Source organism: Apodemus sylvaticus, chromosome 18 (genome assembly GCF_947179515.1).
Source record: "Apodemus sylvaticus chromosome 18, mApoSyl1.1, whole genome shotgun sequence".
NCBI lineage: Eukaryota > Metazoa > Chordata > Mammalia > Rodentia > Muridae > Apodemus > Apodemus sylvaticus.
In genome coordinates this window covers 33030438-33043161 of record NC_067489.1, presented here as the reverse complement: position 1 = coordinate 33043161, position 12724 = coordinate 33030438, and the positions used below count along the sequence as shown (strand labels likewise).

The 12724-nt window shown below is 45.6% G+C and overlaps 1 protein-coding gene across 4 annotated transcripts in view; it reads right to left on the bottom strand.

The window, feature by feature from the left end:
* The window catches only part of Mfhas1 (multifunctional ROCO family signaling regulator 1), an 87707-nt gene that overhangs the window by 11181 nt on the left and 63802 nt on the right, over positions 1 to 12724 (bottom strand). For 3 of the 4 annotated variants that reach the window (XR_007974101.1, XR_007974100.1, XM_052162026.1), the window contains exon 2: positions 3949 to 4075. Coding sequence is in view for 1 of the 4 variants with exons in the window: in XM_052162026.1 (XP_052017986.1) it covers positions 3949 to 4075 (127 nt within the window). In the remaining 3 variants the exon portion in view is untranslated. Of the gene's footprint in view, positions 1 to 3948; positions 4076 to 10675; positions 10900 to 11070; positions 11282 to 12724 lie in introns of those variants that run through there. The other variant, XR_007974102.1, reaches the window with a different exon arrangement.

The following is a 12724-nucleotide window of genomic DNA, read 5'->3' as shown; positions in this document are numbered from 1 at the left end:
GCCACACTATTCAAAATACACCGAGAGTCATCAAGAACTGTGTAAACTAGACATCCACAGAGCTTTAGGACAATGTGTGACATAGTACACATCAAGGAAGTTTTTGTCTCTTAGTTTTGTAAGCACCTCTGCTGTCAAATGCATGGTCATCCCATGCCAAATCCTTTGCAGTCAGAAATACAAAGTGCAGAAATAACCCTCATTCGACTAGATTAGCAAAGTGCACACGAGGCCTCTAGGCAACTGCTTCTCCCTTGGTGCAGGAAGGGCAGGCAGAAGAACAGCAGTTCATCCATTCCTGAAACCTCTTCTCAATGGAATTCTGGGAGAGAGCTCTACCACCCACCACCAGGACAAGTAACAGCTATAAGTCACAGAGAGAGGGAGCCTTCCTAGAGGACCTATTATGAGCCTCAACCTGAAAACCTGCCACCTACTCTTTACTTTGCAACTCTTTTCACAGGGAAGAAACAAATGGAAATTTTTGTACTTTACTTTTACCTTTTAAGTGTGTGTGTGTGTGTGTGTGTGTGTGGGTACGCTCAGGTGCAAAGGCCAGAGAAGTCTCTTAAGCTAGAGTTGCAAACTGTGTGTGTGTGTGTGTGTGTGTGTGTGTGTGTGTTCAGGTTCAAAGGTCAGAGAAGTCTCTTTAGCTAGAGTTGCAAACTGTGTGTATGTGTGTGTGTGTGTTCAGGTTCAAAGGTCAGAGAAGTCTCTTAAGCTAGAGTTGCAAACTGTGTGTGTGTGTGTGTGTGTGTGTGTTCAGGTTCAAAGGTCAGAGAAGTCTCTTACGCTGGAGTTGCAAACTGTTGTAAACTGTCCCATATAGGTGCTGGGGACCAAACTCAGATCCTCTCCAAGAGCAGTTGGCATTCTTAACTACAGAGTTATCTCTGCCCCCGCCACCCCCCACCCCCCAATACACACTCTTTTCTTGTTTTTAAAATTTTATGCCTGAAATTATGTTTTCAAATGAGAAATAGAAAAGTTTGGCATTCATAAGGAAGTACCGAATAACAACCATTGATTCTTCTTTTGTTTATAAACTCTATCTACTGCATCACTATTTTGCACATGGCTATAGGCAGCCCATTAAATGTCAAGTCTCTGATACCTGAGGGCAGAGGAAACCAGACAAATGAAGTCTTGGAAAGACCCTTCCCCCCCAAAGCATTAAAAGATCAATGTCGATGACATAGAGTAGGGTGTTTATTCTGCCTGGGACTGTTGTGGTTAGCACCTGCTGTCCCAACAAAATGAGGAACAGGATTCTTGGGACTCCTCACACTTTTTTGATCTGAACAGTAAACAGAATACCATCCTGGTCATGTGGGAAAGAGACGGGGCATCTGACCATGCTGCTACATGTCCCAGGTTCTGCTTTGCAACTGCTTTATACTGGTCCAACAGAGAAAGAGCAAAAGTCCTGGCCGAGAGGCCACTATTAGAAGGGCAGGGTTCAGGGGGCTAAAGTCCAATGCACGTACTTTAGATTCAACCAAGTGGCTTCTGTGTCTCTTCAAAGATGCACACATAGCTACTTTTTCTTCGTATATTCTGATGCGTGTGCCCTTTGAGGAAAGTCTGGTTTTGCTCATCTGCCTACATTGTACGAGCTTGAATAGAGGTAGATATCACTTCATAGAGAGAAACTCAAGTTAGGTTACTGGGGCTTAAAGGCAGTGTTTTGGATTGCTGGTCCTGCCTGGACACCAAGCCTCAGCCTTGGGCCAAAACCATGTGACTCAATGGCTAACCACTTTGCTATCTGTGGCTTGGACATTCATGGGCCTGGCCTAGCCTTAATGTTTGCTTTTGTTTAGTGCTCTTGACTACAAGTTGTAGATGCTTCAGGAAATAAGTTTCTAATTGGACTACAGACACTGGCCTTTACCCTGATGGTCATGAGAGAGATCATTTCTCCTTGTTCTGTACTAAAACATTAGTCTTGCCAAGGATACAAAACTTTCATATTTAGGGAGCAGTCCTTTGTCTAGAGCTAAGAATTAGACAGCCAAGATGCTATCATTGCTATGACAACCGGGTCCAGGCCCCAGTCCAGTGGTGTCTCCCTCCCACAACTAGAGAGGTCTAAGCCAATTCTGATGATACCCAAATTCAAAACTGGTTGTTCATTTAGATTCAATAAACTGTCAGGGAGAGGCTGATAACATGTTTTTTTCCAGGCTGGTAAACAGGGTCTTACAGTGGTAGAACAAGAAGCCACTCCTGGGAATAACTGGCTCTGTGCCACCAGGGCATCTGGCTCAAGCAGATATTTAACTCTTGTATCTATCTTGTCTTTTAAACAGCATGGATCCGTATGAAAACAATTGATTAGTGTCTCTAGTGGCTCAGGGACATTTGCATCAATATAAAGTATGTACTATGTTCTGAACCCTGCTTCTATAACACCTCTTTATCCCTGCCCTGATGTATCTGAAAGGCAAGAAGCAGTAGAAACTATTCAAAGAAACTGCAAGGCAGGATAATACCTGGGTTTTGACATTGCAAGGCAGGACAATGTGTGCGTTTTGACAGGTTCAGGGCGGCAGAGACGCAGCAGGACAACGAAAGCTTGTATGGTTCTATCGTGAAACCTGAGAAGCATTTCATAACTTCAATTTCTTAAGGTGACCTCAGTGATGGATGGATCATGCTAGGTGCATGCTAGATAAAAGAGTATCCAGAATCTAGTGTTAGAGAGGCATTTCTCTCAGGGCACTGGGCTAGCCTCCAGCACAGGCATGTTGAATAGCCTTTGCTGAATGCCCAGTTTGTAGGAAACGGGGGCTTTCCCTTCTACTGCTGACGTGTTATAACATCACAGAGATTCATCTGTATAGGAAACACACACCAAGGACGAGAGCTGTCCCTGTCTGGGTGACATTCTTACCACAGATCTCTGGCATGTGACCAGATAGCAAGTTCCTGGTGAAGAAAGTGCAGTTTTGTCCTCCTACCTACATTGACTGGATGGATGAGAGAGAGGTCACAGTTTTTGAGTGTAAACTATCTAAAGCCCTATAATAACTTGGTATGTGTGCCTGTGTGTGTGTGTGTGTGTGTGTGTGTGTGTGTGTGTAGAGTATGTGTAGAGAAGGAACAGACACTATATGAGCAACAAGCCAGGAAGAAAAACTAAAGCCTGTTGCATTATATGGCACCCGGATATGTGACTGGAGCTATCGTCAAGACAATGTGCTTCAAGCCAGAAAGCCATTGATAAAGTCTGTCAGCCCAGAGTCACTTCATCTCATTTCAGAAGCAGCCTCTTTGCATTCTAGTATGATACAAACATAAACCAAACCCCTCAAGCCAACAGGATGTGCCTTGTCTAGCATACGTAGCACACATCCTGTGTGAATATAGCTTTGCACACATGCATCTCCTGTCAGTCCACCTGGGGAGTAGGTTGGAGCCAGCTCACAGTCTTTGCTTGGATTAGAGAATCCGAGCTCCTTGAAAAATCAGATCATTACAGATTTTCTGCAGGCTTTTCTGATTTAATGGCCCCTCACTATTCTTTGAAGAAAAGCCCACTTAATTCTACAATGACAGTTAAGAACTCTTGGGACAAGAACGGGGTTCAGTTGGACCCTAATACCTTTTCATCAAAGCTCTGCATTAATGCTATTGGGAGAGGGGCACATCCTTTAAGTTATAAATACCTAAAAATAGAATAAAACCCAAAAATCTATATATTATATTTTTAAATGAGTAAACTGTGTGGTTTATGAATTATACATATAAAAAGCTTTAATTTCTTTTTTCAGCAAAGTAAAATATCACGCACAGAAAGGGGAAAATAAGTTTCTATTTTGCTGCTTGAGATAACTGACTTCTCAAGGTTTATGCACACACTGTTGAAGTGGGGCTTTGGGTGTCACCACTACAGAGGCAGCATCTGCAGCAAGGAGCAAGGGTCAGTGGGTCATGGGAACTCACTTGGAACAAGGGCTGATCACAGTTGGTGTAGGTGGGTAAACCAAAGCCACATTCACTCGCTCGCTGCCATTCTTGGGGCAGATGATCTCCGCCACCCCTTCTGGCCTGGGCTGGCTCAGCAACTCCCCTGCAAAGAAGAGAGAAAAACCCATTAAAAAAGAGATTCTGAAGAGAGGGAACTAATTTACACAGAGAAATACAGCACCTTCTAAGGAGAGAGGTAGGCCGTGAGGAAGTCTTCAGAAGATACAGAGAACCAAAAGGTAGCCAGCATGGCTGGACTATGGGCTCTGGCTTCAGTTGCTGGGATGCCCAGTGCATCGCCACAGAGAGGGTTCTTATGCCTTGATGGTGGTCGTGGAAAGGTGAACCCTCCAGAAGAAGGAAGCACTTACTGTGAGCCTGCTCACCTGCTCACCTTTCTTTTCAGACTGATTCCTGAGACCAGCCAACGAAGGCTCATAATTAAAATTTAGGCATATGGGGTTTCAGCAGAGCTAGCAGGCTCAAAACAGAGCTCTGTGCAAACAATCCTCTGGACATGTGGCAGGCGGAAGGTATTTGCATGGTAAACAGCAGGACCACAGTCCAGCATCCTGGAGCAGGAGAATTTCCCAAGTGCTGATTCTAAAGCACACAGGATTATCTCATGACTAAGGCAGGCCCAGTAGAAACAGGTGACTAACTTAATAAATGAACTCAATACCTGAAGGAAATCAGACACTAGGGACACCTGCACGTCATCTTTATGCAATGAGATCATTGCCTCCTTGGGAGGAGCAGCGACTTCACTGCTTAGCTTCCTCCTTGTCGACCCCTCACCTGGGAACCTGTCCTTCCTCCTTCTCTCTTCAAGCCCAGCCTCTCAGACTTTGCTACTTAGAGTACTCAGTCGACAGGGTCTGGCTCCTGATAGTCCTTGCTTCTGCCTGACAGCCCTGCTGAGACCTAGAAATAAATCACTCAAACCAAGGATACAGAAAGCATGCCAAATGCACCAGTTTTGATGGTCATTTGAAGCTCTAGAGACTCCAGAGTCTATGTGGACCTATAATGACAGAAAGTCTTTTTGCTTAAAATCCTAGAGTGTGGACCAGCAAGGTGGTTCCTCTGTGTTTTATATATATTCAGCAAAAGCCTGATGACTTCAATTCAATCCCTAGAACCCCCTCCACAAGGCTGTCCTCTGTTTTCATATACCTACCATGGCATGTGCAACACACACACACACACACACACACACACACACATTTAAAATTCTGTATTTCTGAACACCTCTCCCTCAGCTGAACTCACAATGACGGATCATGTGCCGACACTGAGTCAGACTCCTGGTGTGTGCACCACATCAGTGTTTACCATGGCCCACTGAGCGGGCAGAACATCCTCACTTAGGGTTTCTATTACTGTGATAAACACCATGACCATAAACAAGTCAGAGAGAAAAGGATTGATTCCAGCTCACAACTCTCAGGTTACACACCACTGCTAAGTAACATCAGGGCAGGAATTCAAACGGGGAAAGGACCTGGAGGGAGGAGCTGCGGCAGAGGCCATGGAGGAGTGCTGCTTACTGACTTGCTCAGCCTACTTTTTACAGCCCTCAGGACCACCAGGCCATAACTAGTACTGACCACAGTGCTGGGTCCCACGGTGATCTAGGTCTTCTATATCAATCATCAATCAATAAAATGTACCCCAGGCTTGCCCAGATATTAATCTGGTGAGGATATTTTTACTCCAGTTGAGGTTCTTTCTTCCAAAACGACTATGCCTTGGGTCAAACAGACATAAAACAAGCCGGCTCAGGGAAGTTATGAGATGTACCCAGCTACAGGGGTTGTCTAGTGGCAGACAAGGGGAAACCCTCTGCTACTAGACCTCAGTACCTCCCCAAGGTAGGGACTGCTTCTCTCTAACCAGGATGCATCTTTCCTGGAGGGACTGCCTAACATCACTATTTTAAAAGGAATTTAGGCACTGACATATTTATAGTTTTAGAGGCACATTGATTGCCCGAGCAGAACATTTTTCTCCATCTTTGCACAATAAGAACCGAATCTAATTTTAGTCCACTCACCAAATTACTGCAAATATCAAACTATTGCAAACGTTAATTGGCCACCATTAGCGGGTCTTGTGGATACCTATGTGTGTCGGAACGGTGTGTCCTCCAACACCAGCTAGGAAATGATCAGAAGCAGGAAGATGCCAGCCACAAACAGAAATGAAATGACACATTAAATGGTGTCAAAGGAACATAACGGACCGAACGAAGTAAGAGCAAGTGGGATCTGGCTGACACCTGGAAGCCATCCAGTCTAGCATCACTGGTGAAGCCAGATGTCTGTGTTTTAACAGAATTGCTAAGAGTTGCGAGTCTGGGAAATCCAAGCAGCCTCCAGTGACTCACAGCACTGCCAGGGCCTGGAGGACAGAGTGCTTTCAGCTGGTCCTGGCTCCACTTTGGCATTTTTTTCTTTTTAAAATTAAGTTATTTATTTATTCACTTTACATCCCATTATCAGGACTCCTCTCTTCCCAGTCCTCCCTCTCCCAGCTCCTCCTCCCATCCCCTTCTCCTGGTCTCCTCTGAGAAGGAGAGCCCCGCACAGAATCAGGTATGATCCCCTCAGGCGGGCATGTCAGTCACTACAGGACTAGGTGCATTCTCTCTCGCTGAGGCTGAAGTGGCCCAGTTAGGGGAAACAGGATCTAGAGGCAGGCAACAAATAAAAAGGACAGCCCCTACTCCAGTTGTTGGAGGACCCACATGAAGGCCAAGGTACACATTCGCTGTGTATATGGGTGGGTGGGGGGTGTATTTGTTTTTTTATTTAAAATCCTAAGATCGACCCCAAAGCCTGAGCCCAGCCTGGGAATCCCTTCTTCCCTCACTGGAAATTCTCTTCTGGGTGACTGACGTGCTGTGCAGGCCTCAGCATCATGAGCTCCGGGCTGCCTGAGTACCCAGATAAGGACTGCGGGTGCCAAGCCCTATTATTCTGCTGGTGCACGGGTCCCTGGCACCAACCCTACAGCTGTTTTATTGGTGATACTGCAGCCTTTGGTGAGCACAAGGCCAGTTTCTGCAAGACGGAACTGGAAAGAATTCGAATATTTTTAAGCCTTGGTTACCAACTTCCATAAAAAGAGCAGTTTTACTGTCTTCCTGATAAAGCCAGCTAGATGGTTTTGTTCAGAGCTGGTGCCCCTCAGAGGTCAGAATGTGGTCCCCGTGTGTGTGTGTGTGTGTGTGTGTGTGTGTGTGTGTGTGTGTATGTGTGTGTGTGTGTGTGTATGTGTGTGTGTGTGTGTATTTTCCTGGACCAGCAGGTACTATTGCCCTTTGGCAGTTGATGCACAGAAGAACTAGCAGAATCCAAAAGTTTTTCAATCTCTCTAAAGAAGGAAATATTGGCCAGTCGTGTCAGAAAGCTCTCAAACAAGGGGGCAGAAGCCAGAGTCCCCAGGACTCAGCCCCTCTCCCCTCCACATGTTCGGAGGTACAGGCGGCAACAACGTGCTGCTCCTGAGAAACAGTGCACAGAGGAGAAGGAAAAGGACACTGCACAGCTGTGCGGCACTTTCTCCATGAGAAGGAGGAAGCTAAAGAAAACGCCTGGGACATACTGCCCAAGAGACGCATGTCTCCTTCCTGGCCGCTTCTACTGTGTCTCAGGTGGGGGGGGGGGGAAGAGAGAGAAAGAGAGAGAGGGGGTGGGAAGCAGGGATGGAGGGAGGGAGGGAGGAGAGAGAAAAAAATAAAGAAGGAAATTCCAATAGTAACAAATTATGAGACCTTGAACAAAGATAACTGTTGCATAGTTCATGGTGTGTGTGTGTGTGTGTGTGTGTGTGTGTATGGTTTCTTACCCCTATGCTGTAATAAAATAACTTAATGGAAAACAAACTTAAATTAACCCAGGGAAGAAAGAAAAAACACCTGATGTCCAATGTATCAATAGATATTAAATGAGCGTGTGCTATGTACTTGATGATACATATATGCACTCTCTCAATACTTATGCACGTAAGACAGGGACAGTTATTCCCAATACACAGAAGAGGGAATTGGGCTGGCAAGATGGCTCGGAGGGTAAAGATGCTCACCAACCCTGATGACCTGAGTTCAAACCCTACACACATACACACACACACACACACACACACACAGACATACACAGACACAGTTATACACCCACACACACACCCAGACATAGAGAGATGAACACATACACATATGTACATACACACGTGTGTACATATACTCAGACTCTCTCTATATATATGTGTCTGTATACATATGTATACATACACACATATACACACACATTCACATATACACAGTGAGGTATTTACAGGATGTACTGGCTTGTTTTCTGTGTCAACTTGACACAGGCTGGAGTTATCACAGAGAAAGGAGCTTCAGTTGGGGAAGTGCCTCCATGAGATCCAGCTGTGGGGCATTTTCTCAATTAGTGATCAAGGGGGGAGGGCCCCTTGTGGGTGGTGCCACCCCTGGGCTGGTAGTCTTGGGTTCTACAAGAAAGCAGGCTGAGCAAGCCAGGGGAAGAAAGCCAGTAAGGACCATCTCTCCATGGCCTCTTCATCAGCTCCTGCTTCCTGACCTGTTTGAGTTCCAGTCCTGACTTCTGTTGGTGACGAACAGCTGTGTGGAAGTGTAAGCGGAATAAACCCTTTCCTCCCCAACTTGCTTCTTGGTCATGACGTTTGTGCAGGAGTAGAAACCCTGACTAGGGCACTCCTCAAGTGCCACACTATGGGGAGATGCCGCCGCTCCAGCACGCTACGGCGAGAGATGCCTTGTGAGCCTGAAGGCTAGGAGGCTGGCATTTCCATGTGAATTCAGAGTGACTGGGTCCCTGGGGACTGCCTGGTCTTAATCATTTACTCACTTCGAATTTGGCTTTCAAGAATAATCTTTCTTCTTTCTCTGAGAAAGTGTGCACTGGTGGTCATCAGGGAGGACACGCATGTCAGCGGCCTCCTGAAGGAAGCATGCTGTCTACTGAGGCCACTGTCCCTCCTCCTGTGGGCCTCAACCCTGTGAAGGATTGCCTCATTACTCAGGCTCAAGACTTGTTCCAGGAGAATGACAGCCAAGTCCTAACAACTGCTTTTCCCTCAGTTGAAGAACAGAACACCAAGTCCTGCTAGGACATTTTAAGACATCAACAGCAGATCATTGAAATGAGCCTCTTTTTTCCCCTTTCTCATCAGATCTCTCCACCATTGGGCATATTATGCCAAACACTCATCATAACAGCAATGTAAGCCATTGTGTTGAGAGTAAAAATATTGTTTAGTACAAACACCTGATTGTGCTGAGGTCAATTCCCATAGACCACATGGTGGCTCACAACCATCTCTGATGGGATACGATGGCCTCTTCCAATGTGTCTGAAGACAGTGACAGTATATTCAGACACATACAAGAAATCTTTTTTTTTTTTTAAAGTATAGTCATGAGACAGACTGCACAGAGTCCTGATTAGTAGAAATAAATGTTATCTACATGCAGGATCTAACAGTTGAGGAGAACACAAGAGAACATTACAGGCTGAGGAGAAATATTCAGAGGAAGGAATATGGCACCAGGGGTGGTGCTCCAGGAGGCTGGGATACTGGCCTCATGAGACAGTGTGTGCTACAGGCCCTTGGACTTTGGCTCCTGCGTTTACCTGATCAGAACAACCCGTGGTCAGCTGATCAACTACTAAGCTGGAACTGTCCTCTGATGCCGACAAAATCTTAAAAGCCGTCTTTGTGGGTGTGGTAACAGGTTGAGTGGTGTTACCCATTAAAGGTAAGACACGCCTCACAGGCTCCTAGGTTTGAACATGTGGTCCCCAGTAGGTGGCACTATTTTGACAGGCTGTGGGATGTGGCCTATTTTTTGAGAAGTAGGGCAGACTTGGGCCATTAGGAGCCAGCCTCTGGGGGTTCAGTCTAGCCCTGTTTGGAGCCAAATTCTCTATCTATGTCCCATGTGGTACCGCAGAGTGACTTGCGGCATTACTCTAACTCTGCATTGGTCAGGAGGTGGTCTTGCCATCACACGATCCCCACCTTGATGGGTAAACCCTGTCTACACCATAAGACCAGCGCTTGCTTCTGGCAAGTCTTGTGCCACAGTGACATAAAAATAATCCATACAAAGAATGAACATGCTGTGGACCTATAGGGAATCTCAATGGGGTGCTAAACAGGGTCCTTGGAAAGCTACTCCACGCTCTGGAGAGCGCTGCCTCTGGGCTCACTGGTTAACTGGCTAGAGCATATATAGAATCAACAGAGATCTGCTAGCTCTTAGTTAAGTCATCTAAGCCACCCATTCTTTTAAAGAATTCTGGGACTCAGAGAGTAGTCCCTAAACCTGCAAGGGGTTCTTTTGTTCCTGGTCACAGGGTTTGGCTCAGTTGGCTACTTTTGAAATTACTCAAGTAAGACAGGGCCACTTAATGGCTGGACACATTCCACAACATGAATTTGAAAGGCAGCTGCAAAACTTTACAGTATCAAAAATAATGGTTAGCCTCTAGCTAGGCATGGGAGCACTGTGATCCTAGCATTCAGAAGGAGGAGGCAGGAGGATTCTGAGTTTGAGGCCAGCCTGGTCTACTCAGTGAGATCCTAATTTCAAATAAATAAATCAAAGAAAACAAAAAAAGCCACCCCGGGACCAACAAAACAAAATCATTACCTCTTCTAAACCAGTGACTTTATTTCATCAGGAAACTGGACACTAGTCAACGTACAAGGGTGAAGACATTGTTCACTTCTATTTTTTTTTTCTTTTTTAAATTCACATGTCAGTTTTGATTCTGAATGGTTCCATCTCCAGGGAACGCTTATGATCTGGTCATCCATCAGGCAGTAACTTCTCAACTACATCAAAACACGTTCCAAAGTGCTGACAGGTGGCGGCTAGAGGTAGAAGGGGAAGCAAAGCTCAGAGTCATGTCCCCTGGGTGACTCACACAGGACCCCACTGAGCAATGCCTTGGGTACAAGTGGCTGCCACCGCTTGCTGGCCTTCTGTAGCACGTGCCCCTTCTGGGCCCCTGAGTTCAGCTCTCCCCACACTCGCTCACTTACTACTCAAGGTTCTCTTCCTCACAAAGGAGAAAGGGATGCTAAACATCTTGGGTGCACTGATCAAAGAAGAACTCCATTTGGTCACTGGCATTCCTGAAGGTAACTGCCCGGGATTCTTCTAGATTAACAAGTGGTGACCTCAGAAAGGCTCAAGCCAAGCATCAATGTTTCCCTTCACAGACTTCCATCTGTGGGAACGATGTGAAGGAACCTGTGACAAATAGGAAAATGTCATGTGGAGACCACAGAGAGGAGCTGGTGGGAGATAGGATGGGGATCTAAAGGCTGAGCTAGCCTATGCTAAAGGAACACTCCATCTGGGTATGAGAGACTGCATCTCGCCTCATGCCAAGGGCACATGTGCCCAATTCCCTGTTTCTGAATGAATGGGAACAGTGGTGCTAATTTCATGGTCAGATGGGCTTGCCAGTAACTGTGTTACTGTCTATGTGACATTTTCTGAATCACTATCCAGTGTCAGCACATCACAAGCCAAGGTCCCTCTCTAGCTCAGGGGCAGGATGATCAACTATTGATGGTTTTGTGCTAGGTGTTCTCCAAATGATAATTGGACTACAGAAATGATTCTATTAGAAAACAAGAAAAGAAAAGAAACAAAAACAAAACCTTTCTCTCAAAAATAAATGAGAAAACTTTTTTTTTCTTTTTGAGACAGGGCCTTACTCCATCACCCAGGCTGAGAGAAAATGAAGATGTAGCTCAACCTGGCTTAGACTCACAATGGTCCTTCTACCTCATTTTAATCCTTTAAATGCTAGGATTATAGTGTGAGCCATCGTACCTGCCTGCCTAAAAGTCTGTTTTCTACTTTCAAGGATAATAAAAAAAATAGATGAAGTTGAAAATATAAAATAAAACCACTGTGAATTCTGACAGCATTAACATAATAACCCTTTAGGGAAGAGCTTACAATAGTATACATGTAACAATGAGTATTTCAGATTAGTATGTTTAAATGTAAATGTTTTATATAAATATTCTGAGAGGGGGGAGGGAGAGGGGGAGAGAGAGAGAGAGAGAGAGAGAGAGAGAGAGAGAGAGAGAGAGAGAGAGAGAGAAGCGCACACTGTACCCTTGGATCAGAGTCATTCCTAAAACATGTGGCAAAAACTTCACCCAGGAGAACTAAGGGGCAAAGGTACTAACAGAGTTTCTTTCCAAACTCTAGCTGAGGTTAGCCCCCTCCTTCACATCAAACCTACCCCTTTCATAATGCCCCCTTTCCTACTTTTGCTTCCAAGTCCCAGTGTTTCCCTGTGCTTGGTGATATGAACTTCCCTTTCCTTCACACACAACAAAGGTTCAAGTCTGAGCATCCCAGAATTCCTAGGGATGAGACCCAGGTTGAGACTTCAAGAATATTCCACTTTGAAGTGCGAGGCTCTAACACATACAAAATAACAGTGCTGGGGCCAGAATAAACACCTCAGGAGGGCAGATGGACAGATGGACAGGGCTCATTCTGAGCTTATGAACGAACAGGAGGAAAAAAGGGTTCGAGGGAGGTTGTTAGACACCGAGCCACCCATGAGGAAGGTCTTCATTTTGGGTTCAAAAGTAGGAAACACCAAGCAAGTGCAAACGCTTTCAACTAGCTATCCCCAGCCCCTCCCCAGTCCCAGACTAGCCCAGA